Source organism: Sciurus carolinensis, chromosome X (assembly GCF_902686445.1).
Source record: "Sciurus carolinensis chromosome X, mSciCar1.2, whole genome shotgun sequence".
Taxonomy (NCBI): Eukaryota; Metazoa; Chordata; class Mammalia; order Rodentia; family Sciuridae; genus Sciurus; species Sciurus carolinensis.
Window position 1 is genome coordinate 87,532,428 of NC_062232.1, and position 15,459 is coordinate 87,547,886.

At 32.5% G+C, this 15,459-nt stretch overlaps 1 protein-coding gene and 1 long non-coding RNA gene across 12 annotated transcripts in view; one reads left to right on the plus strand and one right to left on the minus strand.

Annotated features, from left to right (window-relative positions):
* LOC124971982 (uncharacterized) overlaps window positions 1-15,459 on the minus strand; it is a 192,954-nt gene that overhangs the window by 132,067 nt on the left and 45,428 nt on the right. For 10 of the 11 annotated variants that reach the window (XR_007106413.1, XR_007106415.1, XR_007106417.1 and 7 more), the window contains 3 exons: window positions 10,841-10,927; window positions 10,352-10,402; window positions 7,350-7,532 (listed from right to left, as the gene is read on the minus strand). This is a non-coding gene — a long non-coding RNA (uncharacterized LOC124971982). The remainder of the gene's footprint in view (window positions 1-7,349; window positions 7,533-10,351; window positions 10,403-10,840; window positions 10,928-15,459) is intronic. The other variant, XR_007106414.1, reaches the window with a different exon arrangement.
* Nrk (Nik related kinase) overlaps window positions 1-15,459 on the plus strand; it is a 126,288-nt gene that overhangs the window by 106,854 nt on the left and 3,975 nt on the right. Inside the window, exons 23-28 of the mRNA XM_047536046.1 lie at window positions 1,882-2,040; window positions 5,322-5,426; window positions 6,980-7,122; window positions 7,395-7,544; window positions 10,312-10,471; window positions 13,989-14,128. Coding sequence (XP_047392002.1) covers window positions 1,882-2,040; window positions 5,322-5,426; window positions 6,980-7,122; window positions 7,395-7,544; window positions 10,312-10,471; window positions 13,989-14,128 — 857 coding nt within the window. The remainder of the gene's footprint in view (window positions 1-1,881; window positions 2,041-5,321; window positions 5,427-6,979; window positions 7,123-7,394; window positions 7,545-10,311; window positions 10,472-13,988; window positions 14,129-15,459) is intronic.

The window sequence follows — 15,459 nt, forward strand, 5'->3', positions numbered from 1 at the left end:
AAGATTACTAAACAGGACCTGGTATCAAAAAAGCAATAGTATTAATTCTTACTATAGGTAAAAAATGACAGTTAAAAAAGAGGAAATGTTGAAGAAATAGGTTTCATTACAGAATAAGATCATGCTAATCATAATTATTTATCTGAGTCATATATTTTATAATATAAATATGTGTGTAGAACATATATTAGTATGCAAACTGCCATGTCACACACTGATTATGTGTATTCCTAAATAGGATCAATTTGACTTTAATTTGAATTAGAGAAGAAAACACTTCATAGGTATGCTCAGAACTCATGGTTTTTTAAGTCACTTTTCTCAACATTCATTTATAATTATTTGAGGTACAAAAGCAATATTTAGTTTTTTAAGACTATCTGGGAACCTTAGAGACTACACATGTAGATAACAGATTTCTTTATCTTTTATCTAGTGTTCTCTAACTCAAATATGCCCTTCTTTAATGTTTGATCTTCTTTTAAATGTGTATTATTTTTATTTAGCATAGTACTGAGATTATAAGTATAGGAAAATACTCAATAGTTTGATTTACTATTTAAGAATAGAATCCTAATACTGCTCTAAAAACTTTATTTAAAACACATTAATCATATAAGTATGAATTATATTGTTGAGATTAAAAATCTTATAAACCAGGGCTGGGGTTGTGACTCAATGGTAGAGTGCTTACCAAGCACATGTAAGGCACTGGGTTTGATCCTCAGCACCACATAAAAATAAATAAAATAAAGGTATTGTGTCCATCTACAACTAAAAATAATAATAATAAATCTTATAAACCCTAATATGACTAGAAAAAAAATCACTTTTGGTGAGATAAATGTATAATTTTAATGGCCCATTTTCTTGAATTAATTATAAAAATTTGCTGAAATTTACAATTAGGAAACTAATATTAAAGATATGATCTCACTCAAGTAGAAACTAAAACATTGATCTCATAGAAGTGAAGAGTATAGTAGTGGTTACCAGAGACTGAATTGAATAGGAGGAAAGGGAGAGAGGTTGGTCAGAGGCTCTGATGGTTTTAAATAGATGATGGGTATAATCAGATAAGAGAAATAAATTCTGTTGTACTGTGGCACAGCAGAATGAATATAATTATCAATAATGCATTTTATATGTCAAAAGAGTTTGAAGAGAAGAATTAAATGTACTCGCCATTAAAAAATAATATAATTAAGTTGATAGCTATGCTAATTATATCAAGTTGATCACTACCTGAGGTATGTATAAATCAACATGTCACATTGTACTTCATAAATATGTACAAATATTTTGTATAAATCAAAAAATTTTAAATATTAAAAATCATTTAAAAATAAACATAAAAAAGATAAACTGTGTTAAAAATAATAAAACTAACCCTTTTATAAGCATGCTAGAATAATAGAATGCAAATAGATTTATATTAATGGACCCAAATACCTAAACAGTCAATATTCAGACATCCCTATTATACACGCACATTACCAGGGACAACCACTAGGTCTCTGAACCCCAGAGGGATCATGACATTGTAAAAACCGAAATTTCAAATGAATGAATGATTTTTTTGCTTGCTTAGTGGCAGTTGTAACCTGTCCCAGAGAAATGTTTTAGATCTCACCTTAGACAGGCTTAGAGGTAGTTAGTAGACACTTTAACTATCTGTTGGAATTGAGACATGAAGATAGATTTAGCTATGATATTTCCAAATCCTGAAGGGGACACTGATACAATGTAATGTGTTAAAAGTTACCTTAATGAAAACATTTGTTTAAAAAGGCAAAATACCTTTACTGTTTTTTATTCTTCTAAGATAGAAAAAAGAGGCTACATGGAAATTGAACTACTATATCTTCTCTTATCCATAAGGCCGTAAGAACAGACTTCGGGTGTATCATTTGACTTGGTTGAGAAACAAGATTTTGAATAATGATCCAGAAAGTAAAAGAAGGCAAGAAGAAATGCTGAAGACAGAGGAAGCTTGCAAAGCTATTGATAAGTTGACTGGTTGTGAACACTTCAGTGTCCGTATGTCCCATTTCATATTTAATATAGCTATTCCAATTTTGCTTTCTTTTATTTGGTGAAGTACATAATCATGAAATGCAAAATAGAGAAAGGAACTAATTTGTGAGTTTCATTGAGACATCTTTCAGGTCTTTTCTGCTACAATCTTGGCTTTACTGAGAAAATAATGACCAACTGAAATAGTAATTAAAGTTAAATTTGACTTACTTCCTCATCTTTCTTTCCTTCCCATCCAAACTGAATATTCCAGTTAAACTGATTTTTCCTGCCTATATATAACTTCAACTATATAAATATTCTTGATGTACCTTCAGGGGTATGCAGAGACTCATGTGTGTTCTTTCTTTGAAACAGCAGTAAAAAAGAATTTCTCTTAATACTGAGCAGGAAATTTTATGAGTCAGAAAAAAATCTTCTAAGACATGCTGACTCTTGCTTCCACTGTCAGTATTCACGAGTGTAACCACTGTTTCTATTTGATTAGAAAATGTTTTCGTATCTTCAAGCTCTTCACAACCATCCACTATGAAATGACGTAGCAACTCTAAGGCCTCAGAACCCTGCTTTCAGCTACAAACAACTGTCAAGTAATATCATCCCATTCTGTTTCATTTCTGAAGCAAATCCCCTCTACTATGATCCCTCTTTATCTTCTTTTCCTCAGCACTGATTACCCCATCAGGTTAACTAGTAGCATAGATTGGAGATAGCTCAAATCTCATTATATATATTATATGTATATATATATACAGATATATATGTATATGTCAACAAAATGTTTCTATTCTGACTTACCAATGTTGCTCTGAGTATAAAGTGACTTTTCCAGGATATGTTTTCAAATGTGTGCACATACGTACATTAAAATATATATACCCTACTTTCTTCTACTTTTTGATATCACTATTTCCCTCCAACCATGTGATATAAATTTTCTTTCCCCAGAGTTAAAAGTTATCTCAAATAGGAATTTACATTGCAGAACTACTTCCTATTAATTTTTAAATTTTTATCTCAGTAAGACATGGTTACAAAGGTAGCCATCTAGTAAATCAGCGCTCTTAGTGACTGTACTAGTTAAGTCTAATTTTACTGGCTGACCCCATTCCTTTTCACTCTAGCACTCAGAGACCAACAAAAGAAATAATAGTGAAAGGTGTGTCCCATTGACAGGTAGACTGGTAGCAGCTTCATATAGGAAGATAGCAATGAATCATACTTATTAGTATTTTCATAGCCTTCCAAGATTCATAGAACAATAGAGTGGTACCAATTATTTCTCCATAAAAATTGATAGAAAGTGTTTGCTTAACCAAGAGTATTTGTTAGTGGTTTATTAATCATGCTCCTTTGACCTGCTTAGGAACAACACAAAAGAAAATGAAAAAGAAAGCTAGACACAAAAAAAAAGAAAGAGAGAGAGAGAGAGAAAAGTAATCAATATCCCCACTGTTTTAGTCAGCTTTATTGTCACTGTAACCAAAAGACCTGAAAAGAACAACATAGAGGAGGAAAAGTGTGTTTTGGTTCACAGTTTCAAAGGTTCTGTCCATATTGAGTCTACTCTATTGCTCTGGGCATAAGGTGAGGCAGAACATCATGGAAGAAGAGCATGGCAGAGGAAAAGCACCTCAGGACAATACAACCAGGAAAGATATAAAGATATATATATATATATATATATATATATATATATATATATATATATATTTAGAGAGAGAGAGAGAGAGAGAGAGAGAGAGAGAGAAAATCTGCTCATAAGGGAGAAATATACACCCACAAAGGCATGCCCTCAGTGACCTACCTCCTTCAACCAATAACCTACCTGCCAAACTTGCTACCCAGTGAATCCATTCAAGTGAATTAATCCACTGATTAAGTCACAACTCACAATCTAATCACTTTGTCTCTAAATGTTCTTGCATTGTTTTATACATGAGGTTTTGGGGAACACCCATATCCAAAACATAATACCAGTCAAGGAAGAGGGGTTTAATGTAAAATATAAATCTATCAGGAAAAAGAAAACATATTCCATGGGAATCAGAAGGGCTGAGAGCAAGCATATACATTCATATACTTTTTATAGTCCTCTTGAAATAATTTATATATTATGAAATGTATCAATTTAAGGTGCACATTAATTGTTCATTCCTCTTTACACTTCAATAGTGTTGCTTTCTATAGGTAGATCACCTTTTGTCCTTTTGTTTATCCATTCATCAGTTGATCTAGTTTCATTATATAGGGATATCAAGTTTTCCTAGCACTATTCATTAAAAAAAAGGCTATCTTTTCTTCAGTGTATTTTTTTGGCACTTTGTCAAGGATCAGATGAATGTATTTATGTGGATTTTTCTCTGTGTCTTCTATTCCACTCCATTGGTTTTCTTGTTTTCTTTTACACCAATACCATGCTGTTTTTGTTACTATAGCTCTGTAGTATAATTTGAGGTCAGATATTGTGAAACGCATAGCATCACTCATTGCTCAGGATAGCTTTAACTATTCTGGATCTTTTATTCTTCCATATGAATTTTAGGACTTTTTCTTCTATTTCTGTGGGAAATGTCATGGCATTTTAGAGGGAATTGCATTGACTCTATAGATTGCTTTTGGTAGCATGGAAATTTTGACAATATTAATTCTGCCCATTCAAGAACATGTGGAGTCTTTCTGTCTTCCAAGGTCTTCTTCGATTTCTTTTTGTGGTATTCTATAATTTTCATTGTAGTGGACTTTCACCTACTTGGTTTGATTGTGTTCCAAGTATATTTAAGCTACTGTGACTGAAATTGTTTGAAATCATAAAATATGTATCCTCCAACTTTGATTTTAAAGATTGTTTTAGTTATTCAGAACCTCTTGCAATTTCATGTGAAAATTAATCATTTCTACAAAAAAGGCCACTGGAATTTTAGCAATTTCATTGAATCTGTAGATATTATGTTGGATAGTGTTGCTTTCTTGACAAAGTTGTCTACCCTGAACATGGAAAGTCTTTTCCACTTATGTAGACCTTTAATTTTGTTTTCATCAGTGTTCTTTAGTTTTAAGTGGACAATTTAGAATTCTCTTGAAGGCTAATGCAGACACTCCTTAAAGCACATATTAATCTAATTACATTAGGGGGCATCAAATTGTAACCAAGTAGATTTTCTAAAATTATACAGTTTATGCTCTTACAAAGTGGTTGTGACATTTGCAATAACAAATAAAACCACTGGAATATTCTTGTTAATTCTGTGGCATTGTTATTTCTTTTTATTTTATTGTTGTAGTCCAACATGAAGAAACAACATACATTGCAATTGCTTTGAAATCATCAATTCATCTTTATGCATGGGCACCAAAGTCCTTTGACGAAAGCACTGCTATTAAAGTAAGTGATCTCTTTTTCCTTTGAATCATGACATTGTTCTTTTGAGAAGAAATTGTTAAAAATATTTTTGAGTACATAGATGAAAATATATACTACTCTTTTATAGTTGGAATGTATCATATCAATAATTATCACTTAATCCTTTCATAGATAATCCACAGGCACCACAGCAAGGGAGAATGTGAGGGAAATCCCTTACCCCTCTCTTCACAGGACATCCCCACCAGCTTCTCACTCCCAATTCCTGTAGTCAGCATAAAGACATCTGTTTCTAGATGCCCAAACATAGACTTTGGGTGCCACCCCAAATGACTTTAATCTCAGAAAATCCCTATTTTCTCATTAGTAGGGGGAAAGTAGAGGAAAGGTAAGGAATTGTGTGAAGATAGTAGAGAGAGGAACACCATTAAGAAAAGGAAGGAGGGAAGAGAAAACCTTTGTTCCATTTCCATACTTAGAATAGTTGGGGTTATGTAGGAAATGGGTGGGTCTACATTCCTTCCAAACTGGAACTCTAAATACATTTCTCTCTAGAACTATTGTGAGGTATAACAGTGTTTAGGCTTACTCATTTTTCCACTTTTATTATGGTTTAACTGAACTTTTATGGATGAACCATGGAAGGGAAACATTTAGTGTCCCAAACAAGCTGCTGTTTATCACATCACATAAACCAAGGACTGTAAGTAACTTAATTACAATGCTCTAGAATTCCACTTAAATAAGATTATTTTGTATATACTCCATTACAATGAAGGCTGGTTAATGAAATCACAGTGTTCTATCAATATAACCTGGATGTGCATCAGAATCACCTGGAGAATTTGTTAGACATTTAGATCTCAGACTCAACCCCAGGCTGAATTTGTAGGTCTGGAGTAGGGCCTGTAAATCTATATTTTTAGCAAATGTTCCAGTCACTACTGAACTAGTTGGTCCATAGATGGATTTTTACAAAGTACTGATAGAGACGCATCCTTCTAGACCTCAGCAAGGTATTCAAATAAAACTTTTATATCTTAGAATAGGATCTGTTTACATGGTCTATTTTGTAGACCTAACATCACATGTATGTGATAAAGATGGGCTGATTCTTACAACAGCTCCTCAAGGACTATCTGCACTATAATTGTTTTTTAAATAAATAGCACAGTCTACTATGTAGACAATCTGGATGTGTCCTTACAAATCACATCCCTGATCTGATCTTCCTAAATTGGGCTTTGGCCCTACTGTCAGTATTTGGATATGGGTTTGTTCCTGGGTGTCTGCTGATTGGTCAGAGCTACCTGGTATGGACTGGAAAACAAAGAGATAAGTATCAATAATCTGTCTAGCCTGATACACAGTTCCTGTCTAAGTCCTACTCCAGTTCTTGAATTCCACTCATGACTACAGTATGGTGAACCCTGCAATGCTCAGCCCTCCATGGTGACCTGATCATGGCAATGAATCCTGTTTGGCCTTTTCTTTCCTTGTATTAGAAACCATAGGAGCCTAGGTTGCACCCAGTCTATGGTAGGTTAACATGTCTGGCCTTTTTCATTCCTTACCAAGTATGCATTGATCAATCAGCAGACTCCGAAGGAGACTACATGTCCTATGAAGCCTATATACGAATACTGGCAAAAATACAGGCAGCTGATCCAGCAAACCGATTTAAGAGACCAGATGAGCTCCTTCATTTGCTGAAGCTCAAGGCAAGGAATTTAAAGACATCAAACAGTTCAGGGGCATATAAGGCTCTTAGACAATCATTAGCATTTGATATTTGAAGGGAAACAATATTTAGAACCTAACTATATTTGTCTTTGTTGTAGTAACAGATGTAATAAAAGTTCAAATACATAGGTCTTTAAATACAATATGCCATTTTGAAAATCTGCCTGGCTTTTATAAACCTAGAAAAGAATGGGGAAATTTTTACCTTAGTCCGAATGCCTTTTGGCCATATTTGGTTTTATATTTGCAGGTATTTCCAACACTTGGTCATAAGCCAGTGACAGTTGACCTGGCTATTGGTGCTGAGAAAACACTAAAGATTTTCTTCAGCTCAGCAGATGGATATCACATCATTGATGCAGAATCTGAAGTTATGTCTGATGTCACCCTGCCAAATAACGTAAGATACTACTCTCAGATCCCTAGAAATTATTATATAACACTGAATTTTTCCAATTACCAAAACTCTGAAAGGCTTAAAATGTGAATCACACTACCTATACTTGAATGGAAAACTAAAATGTAAGTATTGATTTCCAGAAAGTGTCACACAAACAAAAATCACTGATGGCTTCTGAATCCAAACAGCTGACTCTATTCTGCAGCTGTATTTTGTTTGTCTATCACATTGCTTATTTTTCAATGAGTAAAATTTACAACTAAAATCTATACTTCTGTTGATGAACTGGAATACCTGGAAACCTCAGTCCCACATTGCTACCTGACCAACTGGAACTGATTCATGTTTGCCCCATTTTAGATAGGGTATATGCTCAACAACATCTATCCATCCATATTTCTATATTTATAATAACTGGCCCTAAGAGGTATTTGAGTTTGAAGACCTTGTCTTAGTCCTTCTGTACCCCACAGTACATTAACATATTTTTTAAATGCAATGAAAGTATACAGAATTATTATGTGTATCTTCTTTTATTGCATTACTTTAACTGTGGTATGTAGTAAATTATCATAAAATTTTGTTTTATTATACCAATTACATTTGTAATTTCTGATCAAAGGGTTCAGCATTAAAAAAGCAAATGCACCTCAACTCTTAACACTTAAGTAGTGAAAATATGGTGCAGCATCTAAAATATGGATAGTTTTAAAAATATACTCACATAATTTATATAAAAAAATTTAAGCATGATATTATACCCCTACATATATTCCATATAAAACATAATTCTTTGTCTAAAATTTGATGGTGGCAATGCTGATTTTCCTATTGAAAATTACATTTGAAAGGAAAGCCTGTATCAACAATTCTCTGCATTAACTGCTTTTTTAATCCCTAATTTATAGACAATTAAAATTGTAACAGCTAAGCATTGTGTAAAAATTCCTGGAGAAAAAAAAATTATATGCACTATTAAATTAGTATAGACGTGGTATTTTGAATAGCTTTCAGAATCATCTCATACCTCTGTAATAAATTACATGGATCAATTGTCAGAACATTAGTGGAGACTTTTTAAAAGGGTTTTAGTTTTATCAATAATCATTAGCTGATCACCAGGGGTTATTTATGATTATATGCAAATTACCCTGTTTATAATGTAAAAAATACTGAACCAACCTCAGCCAAAACCACTTAGATATGACATCAGAATAATTCTGATATGAATATTATATTACTCTTTTATATATCATGAATATTATATTACTCTTCCATAGCTTCCTGCATCTTAGTTTTGACATTGTGTCAAAGAGGATTTATTTAGAATCCAGGGCAATATTGAGCACTGCAGCATTAATACAAGTTTATACTTATTTGAAAAGTTATTGAAGAAGTTTAGACCCAGTGTTTCACCAGACTAATGAACAAGGAAAATGATTTCTTTTTTAAGAAATTCATTAATTACTGTGGAAGCTACAATGAGATACAATGCATTTTTAAAAGTCATTTTCTGACCTAATTAGGATACCTTATGTATATTCAAAAATATTTTTAGCCAGATGCCCTAGTGCCTTGACCCATTAAAAGAAAAATGACTCTAATGGATATGAGGGGTCTCTTCTGAAACAGAATGTACTAAAAATAATAATTTTGCAAGAGTGCTATATTACAAAAGTTGTAATGCTACAAGGGAGCCACATGTGCTAAAGAATATCTGGTTACTTCAGAAATCATCTGAGAAGAAAGATAATAACCTCAGAGGCTGTCTGGATTTGCAGCAGTCCAGTTTTATTGTGTGCAGATTTTATTGAGACAACCTTCTTTCTTGCAATTTCTTTTATTCTCTTCCTTCATCTCTTTTCTGATTCAATTGCTCATGCAAGTGCCCAGGGAACGCATTAAAATTGCTTTTCGCCTCTGGATCCCCATTTTAGTTTTAAGGATTGTTGTTGCTGAGACATGGCCTCAAGCCCTTGGCCTGAGTACGCTGGGTTTGGCAAGTATAGTTTTTGATCTTTTTTTCTTTTACCTTCTAATTTGGAGAAACAATAGAAGAACACAATTGTTTATTTATCAGGGAAGTACTGTTACTGTGACAATGTCTGTAGTTAAAGCAAATTTTGTCACATATTTTATGCATCCTAAAATTTGGAAGTACTTAGATATTTCTTAGTATTTCCTCTTATGTTACCTAATACATCTCTGAATTTGTGAATTCAATAGATTTGAAGATTGTATAAGTTGGATAAGAAATCCTACATTTTTTTGCAAAGGGGTATGACTATTATATTTCAAGCTGTGAAGAATATAAAGTTGCCCTTTGTAAGCGTATTAAGCTCAAGCAATTTTTAGGTTTATCTTCTATTTTTGATTTTAATGAATTTTACTAACAACCAAGGATTGTGCATTTATTACTTGGATGATACATTCATTATCAAATTATTCATTAATTTCTGAAGTGAAACTTAAATCCAAGTCTCTTGTCTAATGTTTCTTCTATAATTATACCTTATACTTTGTGCAATTTAAAGCAATTTCTGTGTTTGGAAATATATCTCTTCTTTTTTCAAACCATTCTTTCTCCTAAATAAAAAGGAGAATATTAAAGTGTGATCACTCTATGACATAAGGAAAGCAGCTCTTTTGTTACCTTCTTCCCTATACTTTGAATCGCTTTGGTCTTTATTGCTCAGCCAAGCTGCTTCAATTACAATAGTAGTGATAAAATGTTGGACCTATAAATTTTTATGGAACATAATTCCAGCCCCTGGAAATCATTATACCACAGAATATCATCATTTTACCTGATTGCTTGGGAATTGGCATGATGCTCACCTTCAACGCTGAAGCTCTTTCTGTGGAAGCAAATGAACAACTCTTCAAGAAGATCCTTGAAGTGTGGAAAGACATACCATCTTCTGTTGGTATGTATACAATTTATTATTCTTTCATATGATCCCAGAGAAACTTTTCAAGGATAAAAATGTGTCCCAAGAGAAGGTTTCCTGAATTATTATATTTTCTCAAAGTACAGTGGTTATTTGGAATCCTGCACACTTATTCCCTTAGTAAAGTGAAGCAATTGTGTGTGATAAACTTAGCACATTCATGAAGAATACCACAAAGAGACTGATTTGGGTCTTCTAAGTGGTTCATTTGAAATGGTTACATAATTCAAATAGGAACTAATTCATGTCCACAATAATCTATAATTTTACTTTCACTCCCTTTGCTTGCAATTTTACACAAATGTTGAAAATGCTTGTTTCCATCAAGTTAATTTGGGGGCTTACCTTTGTCTTAGGAAACTTCCAGTCAAAGAAGAGCAAAATACTTCTCTTCTATATAGTCAATAGTGTTCTCTTCAGTGAATGATGTGCCTGCAAAGAATCACATCATTTAGAAAAAGGCAATATGTCTGACCTCAATACCACTCAGATGGCAACACAGAAACTACCTTATTATCTTCTTTAAATCAGGACATATTTTTCTTCCTAACCAATGGACTTACTACAGGGTTGAGAAATCCAAATAATTTTGAGATTGTTGTGCATATTTCTGAGGCATGGTGAGTATAGTTGTGATTGTAGATAGAGACCAGAATGCAAAGGAAAAGTAAAAATATTAGAGAGGGTAGAATGATTAAATGGAGAATAACTATTCCTGGAAGGAAGAGGAGTTTAACAAAGCAAAAAGGAAGCAAATAAATGAAGAAGGTAGGTGTGTGTGTGTGGTGTGTGTATAGAAAAGAACAGAAAAAAGAGAGAGAGATTGAGAGAGAGAAAGGTGCTTTGTCCAGAGAGAAGCTTCAAACCTCTGAAATCTCTATCAAATGACTGAAAATGATCCTCAAGTGACTTTAAGCACCAGTTTGAAGGAACTCATTTATAATGGACATTTTTTCTCTATGGGATGATGGCACTTTGCATTACATCTGCAGAATCCTTTATTGTTTACATACATGGTTCAGGATTGTCATGAAAACCTGCTCCATTTTCCTCAGCAAGGTAAGAACTAACAGAAAATTTAAAGCCATTTTGATTGACAGAAGGTAAATGCTAACAGTGTAATTGACAGATCTCAGGCAAAAGAAGGTGAAAAAAATCATGTTATAACCTTTATAGTAATGCTTTTGTGATCAATATGTTAATTAGAAATGGGGAAAAGTTAATTCAGTTTAAGTTTGGAAACTCAAGATACATTTATAGTTATGCCACTAGATAATCACAGCAGTAACAGATCTTGAAAAGTCATCTTGTATAGCTCTTAAACTGAGGCAGGAAAATTTCTGACCTAAACCAAAAAGTCATCTTAAGTTGATAGAATTTGAAAGACATCTACATATAAATCATAGCACTATAAACACCTTATATTTTGTTTAAATATTAAGGATATGTTGAGAGTGCACTACATCATAACACTGATATTAAGGAAATCAATTATTCCATTTTTCTATCTAAAAACAATTACTTTGCTTTTTAAAACTCATCCAGATCCAGGTTTTCTGTATCTAAATTTTACATTTCCTTAAACTGTGATAAATGCCTTTGGCAATGAGATCAATAAGAACATTGCTCTGCATTTTCAAACAAATATACAGAAGCATAACAATTACAGAAAGTTTTACTAAGTATACCCACTTTCAAATCACGGAGTGAGTTCTATTTCAGAAAGCAAGCTAGCTCAGTAGCTTGGTTAAGTGGCAGATTTATGTGTTTCAGGAGTAAGGTGGAAATTATGTGATGCCATATGAAATGTGTAGTTGGTAGCCTGTGCATTATGTTTAAGAAGCTTTGTTCTGTGTGTGATTGTTGACAAAAATGTCCTTTTTAATGAAGTAACCACATGGGTAAAAAACAATCCATAGACTAAACCTATCATCTGTTCCCATTGCTCAGGTCACTGGTTTCTTCTTTATAAGCTAGAGTGATTGTAATTCTAGTTTGAAATAAAACTTATAAAGTTCCTGCAGGACAGCCACTTTCTGAATCAAAATATAATTGTAATTTAATTATAACTTTGTTGTCAATTTCATATACAAAATTCGTTTGAATTACAATAATAAAGGAAGAAGATAATAAATGTTTGATAATTTTATTTGAGAGATTCATTGCTCATACCATGCATATGAAAGTCATTTTTGCAGAGCCTGGTGTCACATGCCTGTAATCACAGCGACTTGGGAAGCTGAGGCAGGAGGATCACAAATTCAAGGCGAGCCTTCACAACTTAGAGAGGCCCTAAGTAACTTAGAAAGACCCAGTCTCCAATAAAAAAATTAAAAGGGCTGGGGATGTAGTTAAGTGGTAAAGTGCCCCTGAGTTCAATCCCTGATTTAAAACAAATTTATTTTTATAAAAGTTCAAAATTCCTTCATGAGTTCTTTAGTGTATATTTAATTGATACATATGTAGATTGGGTAAATTTGGTTTTCAACAAAGTCATCCTAGAAAACTTTGATAAAGATAAGGAAAACAATTAAAAGACCTATAATTTTATCAAGCAGAATTTATTCCCTTCAAAAGAGAAAATAACAGGAAGTCAAATTAAGTAATAATTTCTGATGTAAATAAAGCTAATATAAAAATGAAAGTATTTGTGTTTTCTAGACTATTTTAACTTGAGTTACACATTTTGATATTATATTAAGTGTCATGATTTAATTTACTTTTGGATATTTCCCTATAAAGTACATAAAGAATAGCATCTTGAAATTCAAACATTTAATGATTGTGTTGCTCCCAGTGCCATGAAATAACTTATAACACCAGCTAACTGTATGGTTATCTACATAATTAGGTTTTCTGCTTTAAGGCAATTTTTGTCATAATCTGTATTGTCACAAAGTATTATAAAACAGGGCTAAAAGAGTTAAGATCTTAATAAAAATTTCCTGAGCAGGGAAAATGTCTTAAGAGTATCAAATTAGCATTGGTTCTGCTTATAACATGGTAATTTATTCAATTATATTAAGGTTGCTAAAGCAATTATTTGAACAAGTCATTTTTAACACTTAATTTTTATGAATTAAATTTTCATGTATGTCACAAACATGAATCCTTATTCATAATCCTTATTAGGAACACTGTACCTCACTTAGATAGCTATTAAATGCAGAATAGTTGTGACTAGATTTGGATTTCTACAAACAGTTGAATGAATCCTTGACATTTTCTGTGGCCTTAGAGAAAATGAATACAAGAATTAATAGAGATGTAGTAATTCAGTGCTGGTCACAATGGTGCCTTAGAATAGCTAGTTTAAAAAATACTATTGAACAGTAAAATGCCCAAATCACTGAGTATAGAAGTAGGGGGGAAAGGGATGGGTTAACCTGCATGGTAGTAATAAACTGTAATAATGAAAAATTGATAGTGATTATAATCTACCACTGCTGGAAAGATTTTGTGGTTTTCTGATTTTTTTTCATTGATATTCTAGCTTTTGAGTGTACCCAACGAACCACAGGATGGGGCCAAAAGGCCATTGAAGTGCGCTCTATGCAATCAAGGGCTCTGGAAAGTGAGCTAAAACGCAGGTCAATCAAGAAGCTGAGATTTCTGTGTACCCGAGGTGACAAGGTATAGTTGATACCTTCAGTTAGAGTAAAAGTACAGCAATCATTGAAATTAACTAAAGAAATTTGTTTTTTACATTTGGTTATTTTTTAATTGGCATACTACTGATAAAAACAAATTTCCCTTTTCCAATAGAAACATGAATTTGGTAGATAATAAAATTGTTTCAAAAAGTCCTTGTTTTCAAAAACCATATAAATTTCTTTCTAGTTCTGTCTTAAGCACAATTTACCTATTTTTTGTTTTATCAATTTACTATCTTTGATACATAGTCCTTTACATATTTATATTAAAATAGTGTTTTTAAACAAAAGTGCTTGAGCAAATCTGTCTTTTTAAAATATTTTTGCATTTTGTTTTTGGTTAATGTGTATTAATTGTACATTTTAATGTGGTTCAGTGTGATATTTCAACCCATGCATACAGTATGCACCAATTAAGTCCAACCTTCATTTATCTACCACTTCCACACCCTTCTCAACCTCTAGTAATCATTATTCTGCATTCAGAACAACTTTTCTTAGCTTTCACATATGAGGAAAAACATATAGTGCTTTTCTTTCTGTGCCTGATTATTTCACCTAACATAATGTTTTTCCAGTTCCATTCATTTTTGCTGCAAACGAGAGAATTTCATTCTTCTTTATGGCTGAATAATTTTCCATTGTGTTTATGTACTACATATTCTTTATCCATTCATCAGCTGATGGATACCTAGGCTCATTCTCAAGCTACAGTGAATAGTCCTGCAATAAATATAGGCATACAAGTATCTCTTTTGTGTAATGATTTCATTTCCTTTGGGTTTATATCCAGAGGTAGGATAGCTAGGTTGTATGATAGATCTATTTTTGTTTTTTTGATAAACCTCCACATTGTTCTCAAAAATGAATATACTAATTTACTTCCCCAATAATGATAGCTCCTTTTTATCCACATCTTTGCCAGCATTTTTTGTGGGGAGGGGAGGCAAATAAGTCTTTTACAACTTTCAACATAATCCAATAATAGAAAAGGAAAAGGTTTTTATGTTTTCATGAAGTCTATGTTGCAGAAAAGAAAAAATAAAATTGAGATTTGGCAATTATTTGTTATTTGATCAATTTCAACAATTATTTCAAATAGCTAGATGGAAAATTTCATTGCATGGAACCATTACTATTCCTACATATTATGGGAAATAATAGTGTGAAGAGATAATCCTAATAAGAAACTTTCCCATTTAAAAGACATTGCAGAGGTTTCAAGTTAATATCACAACAACCAGAGTAAAGCACTTCAAATTAAGGAAGGATGCTGATTTTCAATGTAAAACAATGCAATGTCAAGAACCA